This window comes from Ixodes scapularis, unplaced genomic scaffold (assembly GCF_016920785.2).
Source record: "Ixodes scapularis isolate PalLabHiFi unplaced genomic scaffold, ASM1692078v2 PGA_scaffold4__175_contigs__length_147842914, whole genome shotgun sequence".
Classification (NCBI taxonomy): domain Eukaryota; kingdom Metazoa; phylum Arthropoda; class Arachnida; order Ixodida; family Ixodidae; genus Ixodes; species Ixodes scapularis.
Genome location: NW_024609879.1, coordinates 87,659,326 through 87,680,756, shown reverse-complemented (window position 1 = coordinate 87,680,756; position 21,431 = coordinate 87,659,326). Strand labels below are relative to the sequence as shown.

At 47.4% G+C, this 21,431-nt stretch overlaps 2 protein-coding genes across 3 annotated transcripts in view; both read right to left on the bottom strand.

Moving 5' to 3' along the window:
• Positions 1–21,196, bottom strand: part of LOC115325334 (baculoviral IAP repeat-containing protein 7-B) — a 53,072-nt gene extending 31,876 nt beyond the window's left edge. The window contains exons 1-2 of one of the 2 annotated variants that reach the window (XM_040207616.3): positions 20,980–21,196; positions 16,170–16,242 (exon numbers count right to left, since the gene is read on the bottom strand). In XM_040207616.3, coding sequence (XP_040063550.1) covers positions 16,170–16,179 — 10 coding nt within the window. In that variant the 5' untranslated portion in view covers positions 16,180–16,242; positions 20,980–21,196. Of the gene's footprint in view, positions 1–16,169; positions 16,331–20,979 lie in introns of those variants that run through there. The other variant, XM_040207615.3, reaches the window with a different exon arrangement.
• LOC115313924 lies at positions 857–2,879 on the bottom strand. The gene has a single exon (XM_040207614.3). It carries the CDS (start codon positions 2,873–2,875, stop codon positions 857–859), a length of 2,019 nt encoding a protein of 672 aa, XP_040063548.3. The 5' UTR covers positions 2,876–2,879.
• Positions 21,197–21,431: the final 235 nt, after the last annotated feature.

Below are 21,431 nucleotides of genomic sequence, written 5' to 3'. Positions count from 1 at the left end.
AACCTGCAATTGGCGAGGACGGCTGACCGTTACGCCCGAAGCGGTTAACTTTAGAACTAAACGGATGGGGACAATAAATACAATGACTCAGCGCTCGGCCGACATAACCGAACGCGGCGTCAGTGTTCGGCTGTAGTTCGTGTTTTCCGGGGAGGGGCTCTTTTGTTACCACTCCAGCCTGCATGAACAATTTGCAGCATGCACGGTGCCCAGCTCAGCACAAAAGCCGAAGAAGGTCAAGCTCGCATTCTCTGACGACTGCTTTCGGGATAGATCCGGCACTAAACGTCACTTCGTTGATTGTTAGTATTTTTTTACATTACACTGTGCCCGGCGCTCTATTGTAGAAGTTGGCATGGACGTGCCCATAAAGGCCGGTTCACACATACAGCGGAGCGCTAAGTGAGCGCTACGTGAGCGCTCCAAGGAGCGCTCATGTGGCGCTTCCTGGCGCGTGATGTAGCGCTCTGTGAGCGCGTCAGAAGCGCTTTGTTAGCGCTCTGTTAGCGCTACAGAAGCGCTCTGTTAGCGCTCTCACGCCCCTTGTGCCGTGCTTGCTGCTGCTACAGTGTTCTGCTGCGGAATAGCGCGTGCACGGCGATTGTTTTTTCCTTTGGCATTGAAAGAAGAGGAAGTAAAAGAGCCGCTCTCTAAGCAGAGGGTCGGGCAGGGGACCCAGAGTCATGGACTCTGAGCGACTAATTGATTGGGTATGACCTCAGCTTTCCATTCGATATGTGTGACGCTGGTTTTAAGGACACGCAGGTAAAAATAATCGCCTTCGAAAGAGCTCTATCTCGGTCCCTCAGCCTATAGGAACAAGAGAGAGAGAACATCACTTTAATTAGAGCACAGATTAAGTACCCAAGATATCCTCCGCCTGAAGTACCAGGGCGAGCTGATCTTCCAGTTGCGGCGACGCCAACCATGCACTCCAGGAGGGTGGTGGGGGGTTAGGAAGAAATGAGGTGGTGTAGGCGACCGGGCAATGAAGGAGACAATGTTCTTGATTGGCATAGGGAGCTGGGCAGTTGGGACAGGAAGGGTCTGATCGATAGCGGAAGAGGTAAAGGCGAGCAGGTGTGACGAGGGTGTTTGTCTGGATTTTACGGAGAATGTGGGTCTGCGCGACACTAAGCTGTGGATGTGGTCGAGGTAGAAGTTCATGAGATATAAGGATCTGTTTGTAATGTAACTTGAGTGTTTTTTTGTACTCTGCTGCCTCGTCATTGGTCGGGGGGCTTAGCCAGGGGATTGCAGGTGCCCGGCTGTGAAATTCGCGGGCGAGCTGATGTACCAGCTCATTACCTGCTATCCCTGCATGACCAGGGACCCATCGAATCGTGACCGAGGATGAGGAGAGAGAGTGTAGGGCCATTTCAAGGTCCTCTCGAAGATCGGCAGGAATTTGTCTCTGTTGCAAGGAGCGTATAGCAGCCATAGAATCAGAGTAGACAGTGTAAGCGGACGTGCGCGGCAATTGGGAGAATGATATGATGGCATGGATAATGGGGACAAGTTCTAACGTGGTGATTGACGGGGGGTCGCTGTATGGACCGCACGTGTGAAGAATAGGTAAGGAATGTTTAGGTATGTAGATTGCGTACGCAGCCGTGCCGGTGTCCAAGATGGAAGCGTCGGTATAGGCTACCGTCTGTGTCTGAAATGGTGGATTATGATGCAAGGCCTGAGCATCTCTGCGACCGTCGACCAGGCCCGGAGCCATGCGGCGGGGCAGAAGAGCGAAACGCAGATCAGAGGGCAATGGCGAAGCGGGTAAGTGCAAGTAAAAATCAATTGGTGAGAGTCCAGCTTGTTCTAGGATCCAGCGCCCTTGATGTGACCCCGAGAGGCGGGCTAGCTGTCGGTCACGATGGAGGTGTAGGAGTGAGGAGAGGGGAAGGAATAGGCCGGTCTCGTAGAGTCTTTGCGTTGAGGTATGGATTGGAAGGTTAAGGGAGGCCTTGTACAGAGTGCTCAATGCAGAGCTGAGTTTATTAAGTTGCTGTCGTGTGAGCGTGAAATATGGAACCGAATAAAGAATTTTACTAAGAGCCAATGCATGAACCAATTGACTCGCTTGTTTTTCATTGAGGCCCGCACGTTTTTGCATGACTCTGCGGACAAGATGTGTTACCGAGTGGCACGTGTTTATCGCCGGAGTGATGTTAGCCTGATTTGATCGATCGTGGAGATGGATGCCGAGGACCTTGCATAAGGATACTCGCGGGATGGTCTGATGGTCTAAATAGAGAGAAATGAGATGGTTTACAGAGCGCTGATACTGGGTTTGAGACAGCAGGAGTAATTCCGATTTTTCTGGGGCCGGTTTCAGCCCTGCTTGGGTTAGGAACGCAGTTATGGTGTCTAGACCTTTCTGAAGAGTAGATTGAACTTCCCCTGGTGATCCGTGAGTGCACCAGAGGGTGAGGTCATCAGCATAAAATATGTGGGAAAGGTGGGGTATCTGCTGCAGGCAGCGAGCTAGCTGGGCCATACCCAGATTGAAAAGAGTAGGGGAGAGGACAGCCCCTTGAGGTGTACCTCGTGTGAGTGAGAGTGGTTGGGACAACTCGCCCCCTATACGAAAGCATGCAGTGCGGTCCTTAAGGAAGTTTTGGATGTAGGTATACAAATTTTGTCCGCATTCTGTTTCTCGAACTGAAGCGAGTATGTGATCATGACTTATGTTGTCAAATGCTTTGCGAACGTCTACTGTGACGAGCGCATGCACCTGACAGGAAGATGGGGAGAGGAATGTGTGCTGGAGTAAAAGGAATAGGTCTTGAGTGGAAACATGGGAACGAAAGCCGATTTGGGTGTGTGGCAGGAATGCAGTGGCTTCAAGATGTTCTTGAAAACGATCGAGGACCATCCGCTCCATCGTCTTGCCCACGCAAGAGGTTAAGGAAATGGGACGGAGGTTATTAAGTGATGGGGGTTTTCCAAGTTTGGGGATCATGATAATAGTAGAAGATTTCCATTCCTTTGGGTATGTACCCTCCGACCAATGTTCATTTATGTAGGTCAGGAGCTGTTTTTTATTCGCATCTGGAAGGTTACGGAGGAGGCAGTACGTGATGGTATCTTCTCCTGGGGCTGATTTTCGTGAGTTTTTTGCTAGGGCCAAGTCTAAGTCTGCTAGTGTGAAAGGGCTGTCTAAAGTCGGGTTTTCAGGGCCCGAGTAGGAGGGGTAGTTTGAGGTCAATGCTGGAGGGATGTATAGGTTCTGTAAGGCTTGGATTAGGTCTGTGCTACCTTGTAAAGCTAAGTGTTTGTCTAGCGTGGGAACGGGAGGTGGCTGAGGCCCTAGAAGTGAACGGAGGAGATGCCATGCGGTCTTTTGGTGGAGGGTACCGTTTCTCTGATCACATACTCTGTTCCAGTTCGAGATGTCGAGAGTGCTGCAGTGTGTAGTAATGTCTGCATCTAGGTGTTGTAAACGTTCTCGGAGTTGTTGATTGTGGGGTTGCTGGCTAATGCATCTTAAGATACGCTTACGACGTCTCCAGAAGCGCACTAGATGCGGGTCTGGCCGTATCGCCGGGGCTGTGGTGTTTTCTATTTTTGTGGCTTGTGTTCGGGCTTGTTTGATGGCGCATATCCAGGTCTCGTAAGAGCCTGATTGCTGCCCGGGTGAAACAAGGATGCTGCGAAATTTATCCCAGTTTGTATTTTTGACTGATATTTTCCGTGAGCGGCTAGAGATGCTGAGTGATATTGAGAGAATGAAGTGGTCACTTAGAAGTCTCTCTTGAGTATGAACCCAGACACTCGAGTTTCTGCCGTGGTATAGTGTGAGATCTGGGGTGGTACAGTGTTGCTGGCGTGTGCCTTGTCGGGTTGGCATGTCGGGAGTATTTAAGACAGTGAACTGGCGCTGTGAAATGTACGATTGCAGAAGTCGCCCTGGGCGAAGTGTGGATAGGTAACCCCAGCTGACATTTGGGGCATTAAAATCACCGCCCAGGAGTACCTCGTAATTAGGTGTCAACTCTGCAGCAAAGTCGAAAAGAGATTTGAATAGGCGGTGCTCTGTGGGGGGATAATATAGGTTGAGGAAGCATATAGGTCTGTGTTTAGGGAAGGGATAATGAGCACATGCCACTACATTTTGTCTGAGAGATGTAGGGATGATCAGTGGTTCATACTGGATATCCCGTCTTATGAATGTGGAAACTAAAGGGGCCTTGTTTGGATGGCCATGCAAAGCTCGGTATCCTGGTATGTTAACTGCATAGCGTGTCTCCTGGAGTAGTAGAATATGGGGAAGAGAATCTAGGGTAAGGAGCCATTGATGAAGGGGAGTGCGGTTTGTTTTGATGTTCCGGCAGTTCCACTGGATGACTTGGAACTGGGAATTTTCTACCATTATGAGGTCGTGACTGAGGAGGGGGCAGGAGGGTGTGCCCTTTGAAGGGAACAGGGGTGTTCAGTGGATTCAGGAGAAAGGGGTCTTTTAAGAGATTGGGATGTTGCTTCCATGAGTATGGGTGATGCGGAGAGCATACCGACAGCTTTTTCGAGGGATGCTACCGCCTTTGTTAGTTCTTCAATGCGGGATACGAGAGGGTTTACTGTGCCTAATATGTTGGACACTAGTGTTTCGATGTTGGCTATACGTTCTGTGAGTTGGGCGATTTGTTCTTCACATGGGGTTAGTCGTTCTTTTAACATTATGAGTTCATGCTCCATGTGTCGTTGGTAGTTAGGAGAATCATAGACGGGGGGAGTAAGCGAAGTGAGTGCAGGTGAACGCTTGCAGGGAGAGGGAGTAAGTGATGGAGCAGGAGCACCTATCGATGGCGGCGATGGTGCTGGTTCTGTGAGGTTTGCTCGTGTGGTCTTCGGTTCTTGGGAGACTATGTCAGACTTTGGTTGAGATGTTGTTAGGTCGGCAGGGTGCAGAAGTGACCGTTGTTGTGGTAAGTCTTCAGTCTGGGATGACGGTGAACGTGGAGTCGTTGAGAAGCCCGCAGAGGCGTGCCCCCAGGTGGCCGTTGCAGGTGACATTCCCTTACGGGTTTGCGATTCTGTCGGTTTTTGCGCGTTGCGGAGTGATGCTTTCAGTTGCGCTTGTGCCTCTAGATGGTACTTGTTTAAGGATGGTGGTTGATATGAGTTTGAGGAACTCAGCTCCGTCTTGTGTTGAGCCGCCGATTGCTTTTTGTTCGCAGTCTGCACGGGGTAAGCTGGGGGCTTTTGCATATTACGTGGAAGGGTTTTTCGGAGATGCACACGATGTTCGTATGCCGCCTTCATGCTGGCTTGATCTTTTTGGCGCTGGACCGGGCAAGTCGAGTCGAAGGAAGAGTGTTCACCCCCGCAGTGGTAGCACCGAGGGTAGCAAGCGTGAGAGGCTTGTTGGTGAGGTATTTGCGCGGCGCATGTGGGGCATCTCCAAAATGTTGGGCTCTCTGGGCAATTAAAGGTCCGGTGGCCGTACATACGGCACTTCTCACATCTCAGGGCACGTGGGCGGTGTGGGTGACACCGGTAGGTTGCCCGGCGAAAGAGGATGGTGCGGGGGACGTTGGCTCCTTCGAACGTGATAAGGACTGACTCAGTGTCCCCCATCATGCGTGCGGTGATAATGGTGGTTTGAAAGCTTTCAAGAGAGTGCATGAGGTCATTGGTTGTGAGTCCCGCTTCTACACCGTGGATGACCCCTTTGCAGGAATTTATCGGGGCGGCTAGGTAGGGGCTGATTTCATGGAGCCGATTCCTGACACGAATGCGTTTAGTTTGGCTGAGGCGACGTGCTGAACTTTCAAAGGCGGTTTTAAGGAGTATGACTCTTTGTTGGAGGCGGACGTCGATATTTACCTCTTCACTAGCGTGAGGTGGCAGGGAGGCTGCGGCCAGGAAGAAAGGGAGGAGATCGTACCGTTTGATGTCTTGGAGTTGCAGGCTATGCGGAATTGGCACCACCACCGTATGGAGCTCATTTACCTGGCGCGGCAGGGTGCGTTGGCTCCTGGACTTGCGGGGCGTGATCCACCCCTCGTTCGGGTCTTCTGCCTGGTGAAATTCGTCGGAGTAGTGCATCGACTCGGTGTCGAAGGTAGCTTCAGCAGCCGACGTGCCTACACATGTCGAGGCCGTCGGTTCCAGTTCGGTGGCATCCATTGCTGGGTGGGTTTTTGAAGTCAGGCGTCAGGCGCTGACGACGCAAGGCTTAACGGGGCTACCGAAGCCTTGGAACTGTAGATCGCTGGTAATCCGAAAAATTAAGACATACAACCGATGATATGATGTGAAACGGGAGCTGGAAGCCTCAAAGCCACGGTCTGCACGAATATTTCAATAGGTGAAACTCGAAAGCCAGGTGTCGGGGCTAAATATTCGGAACACGAAATGAGAGCAAGACGCCAGGCTGTCGTCCTATAGGAACAAGGTTCGCCGGGCACCCGTCGCTAGCTCGGTGGCGGAAGATGTCGCGCACCCAGAAGGCTCTTCTGGGAGTTAAGCCGTCCACACAGATATGCGCGAATCGAGTATGTAAGCGTATTTGTCGCATTTCTATTTCAGCATCCCACATGTCCGCCATGGTGCTGCTGATGCACACCCAACCACAGGAACCGAAACCGCAGTGCACCTGCTAATCCGCTGCACCGCGGTACAAGAAGCGCTACTGAAGCGCTAACAAAGCGCTACTGGAGCGCTAACACGGCGCTACTGAAGCGCTACAGGAGCGCTAACAAGGCGCTACTAAAGCACTAACCACGCGCTATATTAGAACGAAGTCACGCGCTGGAAGCGCCACATGAGCGCTCCTTGGAGCGCTCACGTAGCGCTAACTTAGCGCTCCGCTGTATGTGTAAACAGGCCTTAAGGCCCATGGGCATGTGCACAGGCCTTGTGTTGAGTAAACACTGAGGTGTGGGGATAAATAATTACACCATCTTCCCGAGGGGAACCATGGGCTGATGCGAAGCATCGCGGATCGTTATTAACGGTGTTATTAACGGTGTTAGTAACGTTGTTAGTAACGTTGTTAACTTGCGTGTTATTACGTTGTTAACTTGTGTTGGTTACCACAGATCGCGTGAACGTTGTTGGAAACTCCGCGATGCTCCGCATCACCCCATGGTTCCCCTCGGGAAGATGGTGTAATTTTTTTAATTGCGTAGACGAAGGTGAAACGGTTAACGAAGGTCTTTATTGAGCAGCGTCTAGTACTTGAGGTGTGCACTTTGCTTTGATGCGGATGGCTTTGTGGTCGCTGAAGTGAACCGTGAGGGGATCTTGGTGCAGTGGGTGGATCTTGAAATTGGTGAAGACGTGATCAATGCATGGGCCGTGAATGGTAGTTGGCTGTTGTTTGCGGTCGTCGTATGATACGTGTTGCAGCGAGTGGTGTGATGACATGTACTCAACTATCCAATGGCTCTTCATGACGTTGACATTAAAGTCGCCAACGTGCATGAAAGGATGTGTGTCTGCGTATTGCTTTTGGTAGTCACCCATGGCCTCGTCGATGTACTGCTCCACGGCTGTGCGTGAGAGGTTGGGTGCGAGGTACATGGTCATGACGTTAACGCCGTAGACGCTAGCGGCACAATGCTCGCCGTTGATACGCTGCATGGTCAGCATGCAGTGGGGCGCAGTTGTAGGTTCAGCGCGTTGACGGAACGTTTGTCGGAAGGCTTGACGTAGATTTCTACACCGCCCGCAGGTCGTCCAAACCCCTGCGTACGCGCGACCGCAGCGTAGCCCGCAATGTCAACGTTCACGGCGTTCCACGTATCCGTAAAGCAGAGCACGTCCACTTTGCTGAGCACTGGATCTCGCTCAATGCCAACGCATGAGCGCTGAGCGATCTGGTGTTTAGAAGCGCTAGCGTGAATTCGGTCTCTGCGTGAACGCGGGTCTCGAGCACGTGCAAGTACCGGTGCGTGACGGTGTCCAGCTTGTGTTTCTGCAAGCGTTCAAACTCGTCCGCCATGTTCTTGTCGGCGTTGGCGTCTCTGTGATGGAAGCAGTCATCGCCGGACGAGTTGGTGAGGAATAGGTTGTTGATGTCGGCGCAACGGCTCAGCGCAACGTACACCAACTTTTGCGGGTAGGTCTTTGCGTACTCGTACACGAACTCGGAGTACGTGCCGCCCTGAGACTTGTGTACGGTAATGGCGCTGGCCTGCACGAGAAGGAATTAGAGCCGTTTGCAGGCAACTCCGGACTTGCGGTCGATGGTTAGCGTTAGAGACTGTGGTTCGATCGGGATCCACGCGCTTTCAACGACGTACCCGTTGCGTGTGGCTTCTTGTACCGCTCGTTTGGAACACGCACGAGTGATCCTGCCGGTGGTGGGAACGTCAAACTGTAGCCACAGGCGTTTGGGGTAGGCGTCGTCGTTGCCGGTGGCCTGGCGCTCGCAAAGCTTTAACGTGCCGACAGACGTTCTCGAACCGCCGCTGCTTCACGTTGTCGTAGTTCAGCATTCGCCGCTCGACGTTGACGAATGGACGCCGCTTCTCGTTGTTTCAAGGTCTGCCGCTCGCTTCAAGCGTTTGCGCTCAGCGTCGCGTGCCCTTCGCTGCTTTGTCTTCAGTGGACGTAGCGTTGCTGTTAGTTTGTGGGGTGGTGCTGACGCTTGCTTGCGCCAACCCACTAATTGACGGGACCGTTGCTTCCATCACACTTCATCGGAAGAACGGAGTGAAGTCAACAGCGGGTGAAATGAACGCGCGCAGCGCGCTACCGCTGCTTATCTTCACACTTGAAGGAGAGGAGACTAGAGGAGGAGAGTTGCCCATGCGCGCGCGGTGTGAGTAGAAGCGAACGCACGCGAAGTGCACGCAGCTGGTAGAGAGAGAGAGCGGAGAGAGTAACGCGCAGCTGTTGGAGAGAGGGAAGGAGGAGAGTTGCGCATGCGTAGTGTGAGTGCGGACTACGACGCCGCGGGACATAGACCCGAGCAAGAGATGCTCCGCATCTAATAAACGGGTCAGAGCAGTCACAAAGGGTCCCAGTCGTTACTCATTTTGCACATAGTGAAGAAAGATAGCGCACTTTTTTATCGCCAGACCCGGATGTTATTGTGTTATTTACGAAGATATCTATTCTTAGGTCTGTTTTGTTCAACACTATCGGTACTCGACCCTTGCTCGTGCCATTGTAGTTCCTTTATTTTGGCCGCAGGTTGCTCGACAGCTGCTCCCCTTCAGCAAGGAGGTCGGGGAAGAGGCCGAGTGGCAAGGGCAAATATTTCCATGTGAGGACGCTAAGGTTGCACCTGGAAGTTGGGACTAGAAGTCTCTGCGAAAGTCGTAGGAAAAAGAGGTATTGATGCAATCGAGTCTGTTGCGGACCGATGTTAACACAATTTTTTTAGACACATTTGGTTTTTGTCTGGGAATTTAGGGACTTTCAAAAGTCCGAAAAAACCGAGGTATAGCCATGGCTTGACTTGACCTTTGGCCAAAGCCTCGGTATCATGGCCCAAATTCACGAAACGTATGCCAAAACTAGGCTTCGTTTTCGGTAGTTTGGCTGTCATCTGGCATACTAGGAGCTAAATCGCCGAACAGGTGCCAGAGTTAGGCTCCACTTCTCGTTGTTCAGTTTTCATATAGCAATTTTGGGCCTAAATTGACAAACAAGCGTGCAAAATATAGGCTTCACTGTTGTTTTTTTTGTTTTGTTTTTTACGGTTCATACATTCCATGTTTGGCTCAAGTCTGGCACTTGGGCAATGTGGCAAGTCAGAAAAGAGTTAAATAAACTCAAAAGAAAAAATTCCTCTCGCACTAACAATGTCTTGGATGAAAACCCTATTAGGCCCAAATTGTGCTCCCAGGGTTTCTAGATTGTATTCTGTGCATGTTTATCCATCCGAAAGTTAGTCTGCCTCAGTGGGCGTCTGGTGTCTCAGCTGTAGATGAGAAATTTAGCCAGTGCAGTTCAACCGCTAACCTGGGGTCTTTAACGTGCACCACACAGTAGTGACACACGACTGCGCGCTGGTACGATGCTCATCCAGATCGAAACGGGCAGGGGTGGGGCTCGAACCCAGGATCCCTAGGCTCTTCAGCGCCAGCTTTCGCTCACGTGCCCCGAGCTTGAGTGCGCTAGCACACCCGAGCGCCGATCCCTCTTGCCAAGCTTGTGCCAAGTTAAATGGATTGAAGTTACTAAGTTTTTTTTCGCTGGACATGTAGACAGGGCCTAAATATTCTCATATGTGATATTCATTTCATTAAAAGATACTTCAAAATTTGTTAAATCAATTATGAATATAAATACGAAACTTCGCACCAAATTTCGCGAGTATGCATGGCTGGTCGTGTCGCGACGTCACATCAGGCATGGTAACGTCAAAGTGGCGCGTTGACTTATTCCCGGTTTTGATCAACATGGTTGATGGCACGTATAAAGATCATCGTGGAAGAATTGAACTTCCCTAAATACCGCAAATCTTGTATTTTTTAGAACGAAGTTATTTTACTGAGACATCAGTCAAAAGCTGAGGTGGTTCTTTTTGCCTGACGTTACGTCAGAGCTTTCGCTGTTGCCAGCTAAAACGTTGTGTGTTTTGTGTCTGCAGTCTGAGCAGTTGGACTCCTTAAAATTGGATTATTTGTGCGGCGGAGGAGTAAATTTTCGGATATTGTGCGAACAATATTTCTAAAAACACCGACAATTTAATTTAATTGTTTTCTGAACGACAACATTTTTTTATCAGACAATTCCTTTAAAGGTCGTTCACACAGTTGCCTCTGACTGCGTTAAGACTGCTTGCGTCGATCGGTTGCTATGGCAACCCTTAAGACGAGCTAATAAGGAGGCGCTGGGCTGCAGAACTCAACGCAGCGCAACGCAGTCTACGCAACTGCATGAACGATGCTTTAGGAGTTTCTCTAGCGTGCCACATGAGGACACACTGGTCGTACCTACAAAACCAGAAACCTAGTGTTAAAAAACAACTAAAAAACTCGTCCAAAAAAAATAAAGATAAACTCTTGCGTAGTTTTATCCCGTGAACCCAAATATCACAACCATTTCACTCATAAATATTGATGAAGACGTACAAAAAGTGGAAAACAGGCGCCGGGTGCCGCTTCGTTTTGCTATTGGCTAATCCAGCCGTGACGTCATCTGGAGACCGGTCCGGCTTGTTGAATTTTTTTTTTTTTTTTTCTTTAGCTTCTGGAATGAACTGAGCGCCGGGCAGCCAAGTTCGACGACGTGTACAAGGTGTTGGCGAAGCGTCGGAATGATCTTGGCGGGGATGCTCGCGGTCGAGCGAAAACACGTGGCTCGCAGTTCCCGCGTGCTCCGCTCGTGCCGGCAACATAGACGAGTGCGTTTTTTTTTCTATTGTTTTGCATTTGTGTTTTTCGCACTTGCCTGGACTCGAGGCTACAACTCACACGAAATAAAATTCCGACCGAGCACTCCCGCTGAACGAACGCTTCCGCATCGAGGCCATCTTAATTTGAACATGCAGAAGGGTACTTTGGAAGTATGCAGAGCACGCAAAAACGCAGTTTCAAACTGCTAATAAAATTATTTTGATTTGGGTTGAAATTTGCTACGTTTTCATTCGTGTATACTGAAGATACCACCCGCATAGGTGGCGAAGCGTCTATCTCCTTGCTTACTTCTTTGTTGCATTAAGCAGAGGTAAACATTTCTATCAATGAATTCTCCCGGCTTTTGAATCATTTTCGCAGCTATACCCCAAGAGCTCCAACCACAAACTATTCACCCGAATGAATCGCGGCCACGCCGACATCCATTTTACCGGTTGGGCTTTCAGCGTGTTCAAGGAGCGCCTGCTGCTAGTTGCAAGGGAATGTCTCGTACCTGTACTGCAGCTTCGGGAGGCGATGCCACCTTAAGACTGCGAAATGTCTTTGTCTGCAAATAATTCGGATATAGCCACTGCCAGCTTAAGAAAAAAAGCGTGGCAAAAGCCGAGCATCTAATGATCGCTCCGTAACCAGTAAAATTAGTGCACCGGCCGAAAAAAATGCCTACGAAACCCCTCACAACGCAGGAAGCCGGAACAAAATATAAGCCAAACGATTAGTTTATTTAGCTGCCAGTCATTGGCATCCGAATAATGACAATCCGAGTTCCGGGTGCGCAGGCCAGAAGATGGAAATTGGGAGCGTGCGAACAGCGGAAAGAATGGGAGATCGGCGGCCGCGAGTGCGCTGACGCGAGGCGGCTCGGAGCACGTGGAGCGAGAAACACACTCTTCGGAACCCAGAGATTTTGGGCTCAATCCCCATCTCTGCCCGCTTTCATCTGGGGGGGATCGTACCGGCGTATGGTGTAGTATGACTATACCGCGCGATGCACATGAAAGACGTCCAGGGGTTGGCAGTCGTATTGCACTGGCAAACTTTCTCCTACAACAGAGACGTCAGACGCACAGTGGGCCCGTCAAACTTCACGCCATATTCAGAGCGCGTGCACGGGCTCGGAACGCACCGTGGCGAGGGAGCTCCTCCCAGATCGATGATTGTCATATTTACCTAACTCAAAAATAATTTAAAAAAACTTGTTTAATCTAAGGGACCCTCTTCAAAGGGAACTATACCTTTCGGATGAGCAAGGACTTCGTCCCGGCCGTACGCACGACAAGACGAGCACTGCATGGTATTTTCAAAGAGCCAAGGTCGCGATATACGGTTACGGCGCGATAAGCCTTTCACCGGATGCAGTCGGTATGTTTACGACAAGCACGCAAGTTCCTTGAAAGCTGTTTCACCGTAGCAACCCCAGCCAAAATGAAGCGCATTACCTCGACCTGACTGATTCGATTGCATTCCCCTTTTTATTCCAACCGCTGGAAACGTGTGCTCAAAACAGGAGGAACTGTTGTCTGCTGTTGATTCGCGTTTGGCTGATATCGTGGTTATAACAGAAAATTGGCTAAGGAAAAATATCTGCAACTCTGAACTGCTACTGAACGATTCGTACTCGATTTATCGCAGAGGCAGAGCGGGACGTAGGAAGAGGGGAGTTTTTGTGGTGGTTAAAAACACACTGCACGTTTTAAAAACCGATGTACTGACAGATTGTGAAGCACTTTCGATTAGGAACAAAGACGCTCTCGCCTTATGTATTAATCATTTCTTGTTACAGGCCACCCGACTTCCTTGGCTTATCAGCCGTCTTTCAGAAATGTCTTGAATCACTTGTGCAGCTGTTTTCTAAAGATGTATTCATATTAGCCGGCGAATTTAATTATCCCGAAATTGTGTGGCTCGTTGTGCCTGCTCGCATGCCCTTTAATTTGTGGCATTGTCTTCCCCCTCAGGCGCGTTTTTTTATTGACGTGTGCAACGCGGACTCCCATACTCACAAATGATTATCAAACCAACTCACGAACCTGCAACACTTGACCTCTTTCTTACTCAGTGAGACCCCGAGTGCGTCACGGCTGTTGAACACCTAGAGCCACCTAGTGACCATTCTTCTATTCACGTTCAATTAAACATACTGACTCCAAAGTTTAGCCCTTTAGGTAAGACAGCGTTCAGCTATCCACGCGCTGATCAACAGGCCCCAATTTTTTGCCTGTCGAGTTTCATGCTGACCGTTTTTGAAAGCTCTGAAAATAGAACGTGGATGAGATTTGGAATTTTATTAAGACTCCGTTAATCGATGAAATGCATACATTCGTTCATAGAGTTTATTTCAGGTCACGTATTTCAGGTCATGTGCGGAAGTATAAATAGTACTCCATCTACATCGTCAAAATCTCGAGAATGCGCTTCGACCTGTACGTACAAAATTAAAAAAATATAAATATATGTTTTTTTTTCTTTCTTTTTAAATATAAATTTGTTTTACTTATAGGAAACAAATCCCAAGAAATTCTGGACGGCTATAAAACCTAAGCTAAAAAAAAATACCACCCCGCATTGTTGACCCTGAGAAGAATGAAGCCTCAGAAAGGGAAAGCTGCGACACCCTCAACTTTCTTTTTTGCCAATGTTTTCACTGAGGAGGAGTCGTCACATGTACATTGGCTATTTATTAAGTTGTACAACTCGGCTATCAAGCCGCTCATGAAAGTTGGTACCGTCGGTTCAACCTCAAAGCGTTGTTTGTAGAACACAAGTTTGGGGGTGTCTTATATGTTACGAGGCGTGTAAGAATTACACCTTTTTTCTCCGTGTGAACATGTAATCTTTCATGAGAACGTCACATAACTCACATTATTAGCAAAGCTAACCAGACACTTGGTTTTCTGCGACATAGCCTTTTTTTTTTTTTTATTGCGGAGCTGTTAAGGGCTAGTTTCCCCAAAATCGTGTCCGGTACCAAACAAATGTCGATACCGGTGGTCGGCACAACACTCTGATTGCCGCCAGCGCTCATAGGTGGCGGTAGCTGTCCAGAGCGTTCTGCTTGCCGATTGTCTGCTTGCCGCCGTCGCTCAAAGATCGCTGCAACCTTTTTACCTCGGCAACCAGACAACTGGTTGCTTCCGTCGCTCATTAATGGCGGCAACATTTCTTCGCAGGAAGATGAGCGGGAACGGAACGAGCGGCGATGCGCGCAACAGCGGAAATGGTTCCGCAACCGCCGCGAGGCCGCTATCGCTTAAAGTTTCAGGACGTCGAGCGCTTCAGATTCCCCTGCGAAAGAAGAGCAGATCGCTCGTCTGGAAAGCCACCGCCGAAAACAGAAGCTACCCAGCTCAGCTGCTCTTCCTTCTTCACCAGAGTGGAAAGGCTGAAAGTTTTTCTGGCTTCGAAAGACAGTGAACTCCTGGCATACAACTCACTTGCTCAAACACAACTATAGCACGCCTGGTCCGTTTGGAGTCCCCATCAGTTATTCTTAAAAAGAGAGGTTATAGGCTATTCAAAACGGTGCCGTACGATTTATTCCCCGGAACTATAGCTTTGTCTAGTGTCAGCGCACATAAAGGGATACTACAGCAAAATTTTGGCGCTTATTTTTTGGTAAATTCGTGTTCAAGGGAGCAGTATCACATAAGACACATCATTTTCTTGTTGAAAAAGACAAGGAAAGGAATTTTAAAAACGAATTACACGATTAGGAAAGAGCACCTGGTGGATGTCGCTAACGCCTCGTTTGTAATGCCCGTCTAGGAACCTTGACAGGTAGTGACGATAACTGTCTCGCTTCTCGCCACTACGAAAGAAGAGGGGAAGGAGGAACTCCACTCTCCCCGAGACTTTGTTTTGTGTGTCGCAGACGTCACTATTGTCCCTCTACAAGATTATGGAAGATTAACCCTTCACTCAAAATTCCTACAAAAGCAGCCTCGGGGTTAGTGGTAATGGCCCGATCGCTGGCGTGCTTCGGCCGCTTCGTTGGCTGGAACGGCTAGGACACGCTCTCGACGTGAGCCTCGCCGCAGCTTTGCTCGTCCCGAGACAATCTACGTCACAATTGCGGCGTATGTCACGTGCTATCCGCTGGCTGCTCTCCGAGCGCTTGCCAGAATGGGCCGTTTTTAACGAGAATACATCCCTCAGGCTCAAAATACAAACGTGTGATTGTCATTTACTTATATTCTAGATTATAATCAGCCTATTTCTGACCACGACGGGTATATTTCAAATTTTCTTGAAGTATCGCTTGAAAACACAACTCGGCTCCCCGTATCCGTAATAACCATACTACGCAAGTTTTGCTACCATCTACCTTTCAAAAATAACTTGTACTAAACACCCGAAAAACACATCTCGCGTCACCTAGATTCCTTGCAAAGCGCTTTAATCTAATACCTTTAAAATGCCCCCCTTGCAGCGAGCTACCAACAATCGCAATAAATTACCCGATTCAAAAGTAATACACTTGTTAGTGAGCGCGTTGGTAATGATGTAGGTTTAGACAGAGTTATAAATGTAAAGACAGATGGTGTTGTCCCGTCCTCTGTCTTTACATATATAACTCTTTCTAAACCTACATCAAAAGTAATAATATCTGATATTACAAAAAAATAAACAATGGGGGAAGCGCTTGCCACCTTTTACAGAATATACCCCAACTTTTCAATTGTTACTCTTTGTTATGTCTTTCTTTCATTTGGCCACTGTGCCATACACATACCGAGGACTGTATGCCCCCTTATGTAGAGCCCCACGTGGGCATATAAGGGATTGATAAACGAAATTAATTTATACACATCACAAGTTTTACAACAGAGATATCGAAGTAAGCTGTCTTACCGGTTGTCATAATGCAGATTCCTGACGGTCCCCGTCAGGGCCACCGGTTGTCAGGAAACGAAATCCGTCAGCACTGAAAGTATAGACACAGTTCGGCGGTAGAGACCCTTCTTCAAAAAGAGGGCGCCTCTGAGACCTGCTTAATGAGGCCCGGCCCTGTCCAGCCCAGGCCCGTTGGCTCTCAGTCTTAACCAACCCGGACCCGGTTTTATGGGATGTACCTGATTAGGCCCATCCCAGTGAGAGGTCTAGGCGTGCCTCATCTCTTAAATTCATAGCTAGCCTAAGGTACTAATAGGGTACGTTGTTGGGCTTGTTGGTTCATCTTTATAAAACATAAAAGAGCGCAAAAAGGACAAGGACAAGAAGTATACAGGACAGGCGCTACGCCTGTCCTGTATGCTTTTTGTCCTTGTCTTTTTTGCGCTATTTTATATTTCTTTACTAACCTAAGGTGTTAGTGCATTTTCTTCGCTTAGCCTAAGTTGCATGAACGACGCTGCTAAGACGTTATGTGTCGGCATAAAAAGGCGAATGTCAACATAAAGATTTTAATAGCCCTTGTCCAAAATATAAAGAAAAGCTTCGAGACATTATAGTGTATATACAAGTCACTGATTACACGGTCCAGTATGAAATCACGATGTATTAAAACTGTTCAGTATTTATGTGTTCGTCGTAGCGAGTTTAAACTTCGGCTTTTTCGTTGCTTTCAAATTTAGACGATCATTGCGGTAGCATTTTTTTTTTCAACGTTGTACGAAGTGTGCTACACCATTGCCCGACCGCGGCCCGGGCCCGGAAACAACCCACGCTACCCGGCCTTGGCCCGACCTGAGACCTCAAACAATCCGTCTTATCCGGCCCGGGACTGGGCTTTCGGGTAGGCTCGGCCCCTCGCAGAGCTCTAGCACCTCTCTTCACAGTTCAGAAAACCTTACAATACTGCCACGCGCGTTGCCAAACAAGCGCAAGCGTGACCGAAAAAAAAAAAAAAAAAAAAGAAAGCGCGCGTGGCTGAATGATTATTGAGCTGGAGTGACGCGCGGTAGGTCTAGGTTCGATTCCAGTCAGGTGGAATGTTCTTTTATATATTCTTTCAACTTGGCGTTCTTGTAAGTTCGAAAACATTCTCGTCTGATTGAGTTCCGAATGTTCTACGCGCCGAAAGTTCTACGCCGAATTTTTTCAGAAACCCACGCGCGTACATAAGGGACTCAGCATGGCGAGCGGAGTCAGTCTCGCCCCAGCGCTCGATTCTGCTGTTTCGCCGACATGGACGCCTGCGACGCTAGCCTTTTTATATTTTGTTTTGGGCACAAGTTCGCCCCATTAAACGTTCAGTTTTTACAGCTATTCGCAGCCTCATAATTTGTCATTCGTGACAGTATGGCAGAAGAGTCAACGCCGCGGAACATGTATTTTTTATGATCATACGATTACGGGCGCTGTCTTATATTGCACATACTGATGTGCATTACTTCGGTATAAACCAGAAAAGTATATATTATTGAAATGTGCTCATCCTAAAGAAAAATGCTCCTTTCGCAAGTTAATTTACTAAAGTATACAAAGTGTGCGCTCCCCCCCCCCCCGCCCCCCCCCCCCCCCCCCCCCCGAATTATAAAGTTTTTTCACCTCAACAAATAAAGTATGCATCGCCGAATGCACATTCTCACGCCAAATGTTATGCTAATGGTCCAAACCAGATGGCAAAGTTTCAAAACAAACCACTATCTTAAAAAAAATGTGAGTTATTTTCTAACATTTTAAGTGGGAAAATTGCACCCGATTGAGATCTCGAATGCATGGAGCTGAATGGCGCCAGTTACAGAAAACGGGCAAAAAAGGGCCTCATTTTCCCAATAAACTTCTCAGAAAATCACCTATAGTTTTTGATCAAGGTAACGGTTCGCTCTGACACTTTGGTACCTGTTTTGGACCACCAGCGATACATTTGGGTGGAAAATGAGCGTTTGGCATTGCATAGTTCATTTTTACGGTAAAATACCCCAGCCATTGTTGGGACACCTTGTACATGGCTAGCATGCGACGCCATTCCATTATGCTGGTGGTTAAACCTGCTTGTCCTTGCCCGATGGTACGAACTGTAAGCTCCATAAGGTATACGTGCTAAGCAGCATTGTCGGCAGAATGGTCGATGATCAATAATAATAATAATAATAATAATAATAATAATTTTTATTCTTGCATCTGCGCAGGTTACACACGCCGGAGCCGCTGACAAAACGTCAACGTATGTTGACTTCAGGAGGTCCGGGCCCCGTGCACTTTGGCAGACAGCTACGGGAGTACAAAAATAACTGCAGAGAGCATAGCAACAGGCAACAAGTAAAATACATACATAGAATTTTGCAAACAAAAGGTTTACACAAAAATTTTATACAAAAAATAAGTAGAATGATTTAGGGTTTATACTATGAATGTCCACGTCATCTGCATGATATTTGTTGAGCAGTGAGGATAGATTGTGTTTTAAAGACTATAACTGTAGTTCGTCCGAAACGGAAACACTTCCATTCCTCGGAGTGACGGGTGCGGATGGCAGGCATATTTTTGACCAATCCTGAAAATTGTTTTAGAAAACTAATAAATTCAGGGAAAGAAAAACGAAATGGCCGAGTCAAAAAGTACTCATAAAATCTATGTATATTTATAATTTTAGATCGTGAAAATCGAGCTTATCTGTTGGCTAAAAAGACACGTTTTCAACAAAGCGAAGAGCTTTTTTTTGTAGTAATAATATTTTGTTCAGATTTGTCCCTGTGGTCATTCCCCAAACGAGATGACAATAAGCTATTTGGGATTTAAACAACGCATGATAATTTGTAGTTTTATTTTTTATTTTTTTCGTGGAGAATGGCTCTGCAACGTGCAAGTACACGAACAATTTTACATAATTTATTGCCGAACTATTTATTCAATTGTGAGTTTTCTGAAAATATAATTTCTATTGTTTTATGTTCTCTCACTAATTCAATCGTATAGATTGAAAATAGAAAATTTCATTTATATTTTCGTGTCTAGTGAAGGATTTGAATACAATTTCCTTTGTTTTTGTTTCATCAATATATAAGCCATTTGTTTGCGACCACAAACAAATCTAGACAATATAAAGTTTGGTATGGTTATTAGGTTATCCGCATTCGCGTCACTGAGGAACAGACTGGTGTCGTAGGCATACAAGACAAAAAGGGGATGTTCGGAAATATTCGTGGACATAAATATTAAAAAGCAATGGAACCAAAATGCTACCTTGTGGCACGCCGTACTTTATCTGTAACAGTGATGAGAAATGACCATCGATTATTACAGATTGCCTACGTTCATTTAAGTGTCAGAATAAAAGTGAAAGTGATGTACCACGTATACCATATCCGCTTATTAGCTTGTCAATTAATATGTTAGGATTGCGACAATCGAAAGCTTTACTGAAATCGATAAATATGTCAAGTGTCAAGAGTTTGCTTTCTATATTTTGTAATATGATCTCATTCTGTAAAAGAAGGGCGGATTCAGTAGATTTTCCTTTTCTAAAGCAAAACTGGGATTTTGTAATTACAAAGTGTTTCTGGAGAAAACTATCAATACGATAAAAAATAATCTTTTCAAAACAGGCAAAATGGATTTTGGTCTATAATTTGACAGGACATTTCTGTCGCCCCCTTAAATATCACAGACACTTTCGCAAGTTTCATTTTGTGGAAATTTTCCGCATGAAAAACACAAGTTAAAAATATGTACAAGGCATTGTGTAACTATATCAAACCCTTTAGCCCTGATGTGTTATAGGGACCGATCAGCCTTTCGAAACCCTCAACCCATCAAACCCTTCAGCCCATCAAACCCATTTAGCCCTTCAAATCTCTTCAGCCTTCAGATACTTCGGCCTTACAGGCGCCCAGATGACTTTGAGCCATATAGAAAAATGCAGCTTAAAAAGTTATTAAAACTTTATTTGAGACATTGAGTTTTATATGCATGTTGCAACAAAGAAGGCGACAAGAACCAACGCGTACACTAACACGGGCGCAAGCAGCTGTTGAGAAAAGCGATCAGACAATACAAGACAACCGAGACAAACGACAGAGTCAGCGGGACAACAGTTCCATCTCGCAGACCACCGACAACATGCAATCATGGAAGCCACAAGAGATGAACGGAAATGGTGAAAGGAACTGTTCTGGCCAGTTCAGTGTTTTTTCCCGCTAGGCTCCGTCCGTTTTGCTGGAGTCTCCACCCCATCTTCGTGGCGCCGAGCAAAGGCGTCAGGTTGCAGATCTCACGCTTCGAGATTTGATTCCCGCTCTGTTATTCGCTAAATTTCGTAAATTAGAATTATTTATGCTTAATTATAATTTCCAAGCATTCGTTCAATATGCTTTCTATATACTTATGTATCGCCCGCCGTCAGCTATGCTTGATTTCTGTTGCCAATTGGCCGGCGTGTAACGACTTTTTGTTACTCTCGAGCGTAACGGTTTTCGCATTCGTATCTAAATTTGAAAGACTCGCAAACACCTTTGTACAATTATTCTGACATTACACAAAACGAGCTAATACTTAATACTACGAAATATGTTTTACCTGGGCCAGCTGCTCAGCCTCATTTTAGGAAGTTTAATGATAACAACGTTCGCGAAAATGCTAAAGTATAGTTGCAGGCTTTTCTAAAGGTTTATTGTTGCCATTGCAGTGCGCCTTCCTTTTGCAGCGAATTGTCACAACCTGTAACGCCTACAACAACGCCCAACCATCAACGGCACACGTTACAAGCTCGAGGACTTACCGTCTTGATTCCTGGGGCGTTAGCGATTGCTTTTGACGAGAGTTCTTCAGAACTCTGCTGGGCTAGATACGCAGGTACGAAGACCATATCTGAACCGAGAGCTTTATCGAGCCCTGAGCGAGACGAAAAAAAAAACCGCTGCATTCGCCGCACTTATCAGCTCCCGTATCAAGCTGGGCTTGGCCACGTTGCCGCGGAGAGCCTAAAGTCCCTGTGTACAGAAAGCAGCCCCTTGCTCTCCTTCCCTCGAGAATCGAGGAAAGGAGAGCATCTTGCGTACATTATGATTTGTTACGTTTGGTGACGGAAAGCTTGGAATACTTTCGAATATGTTGTACACGCGACACACTCAATTTTTCATCGGGATCATCAAGAATGTTCAAGATTACATTAATTCAGAAGTAGAGTGTGCAAGGAGTATGCCTTAAGAAACTGAAGCGGTTTCGTATTTG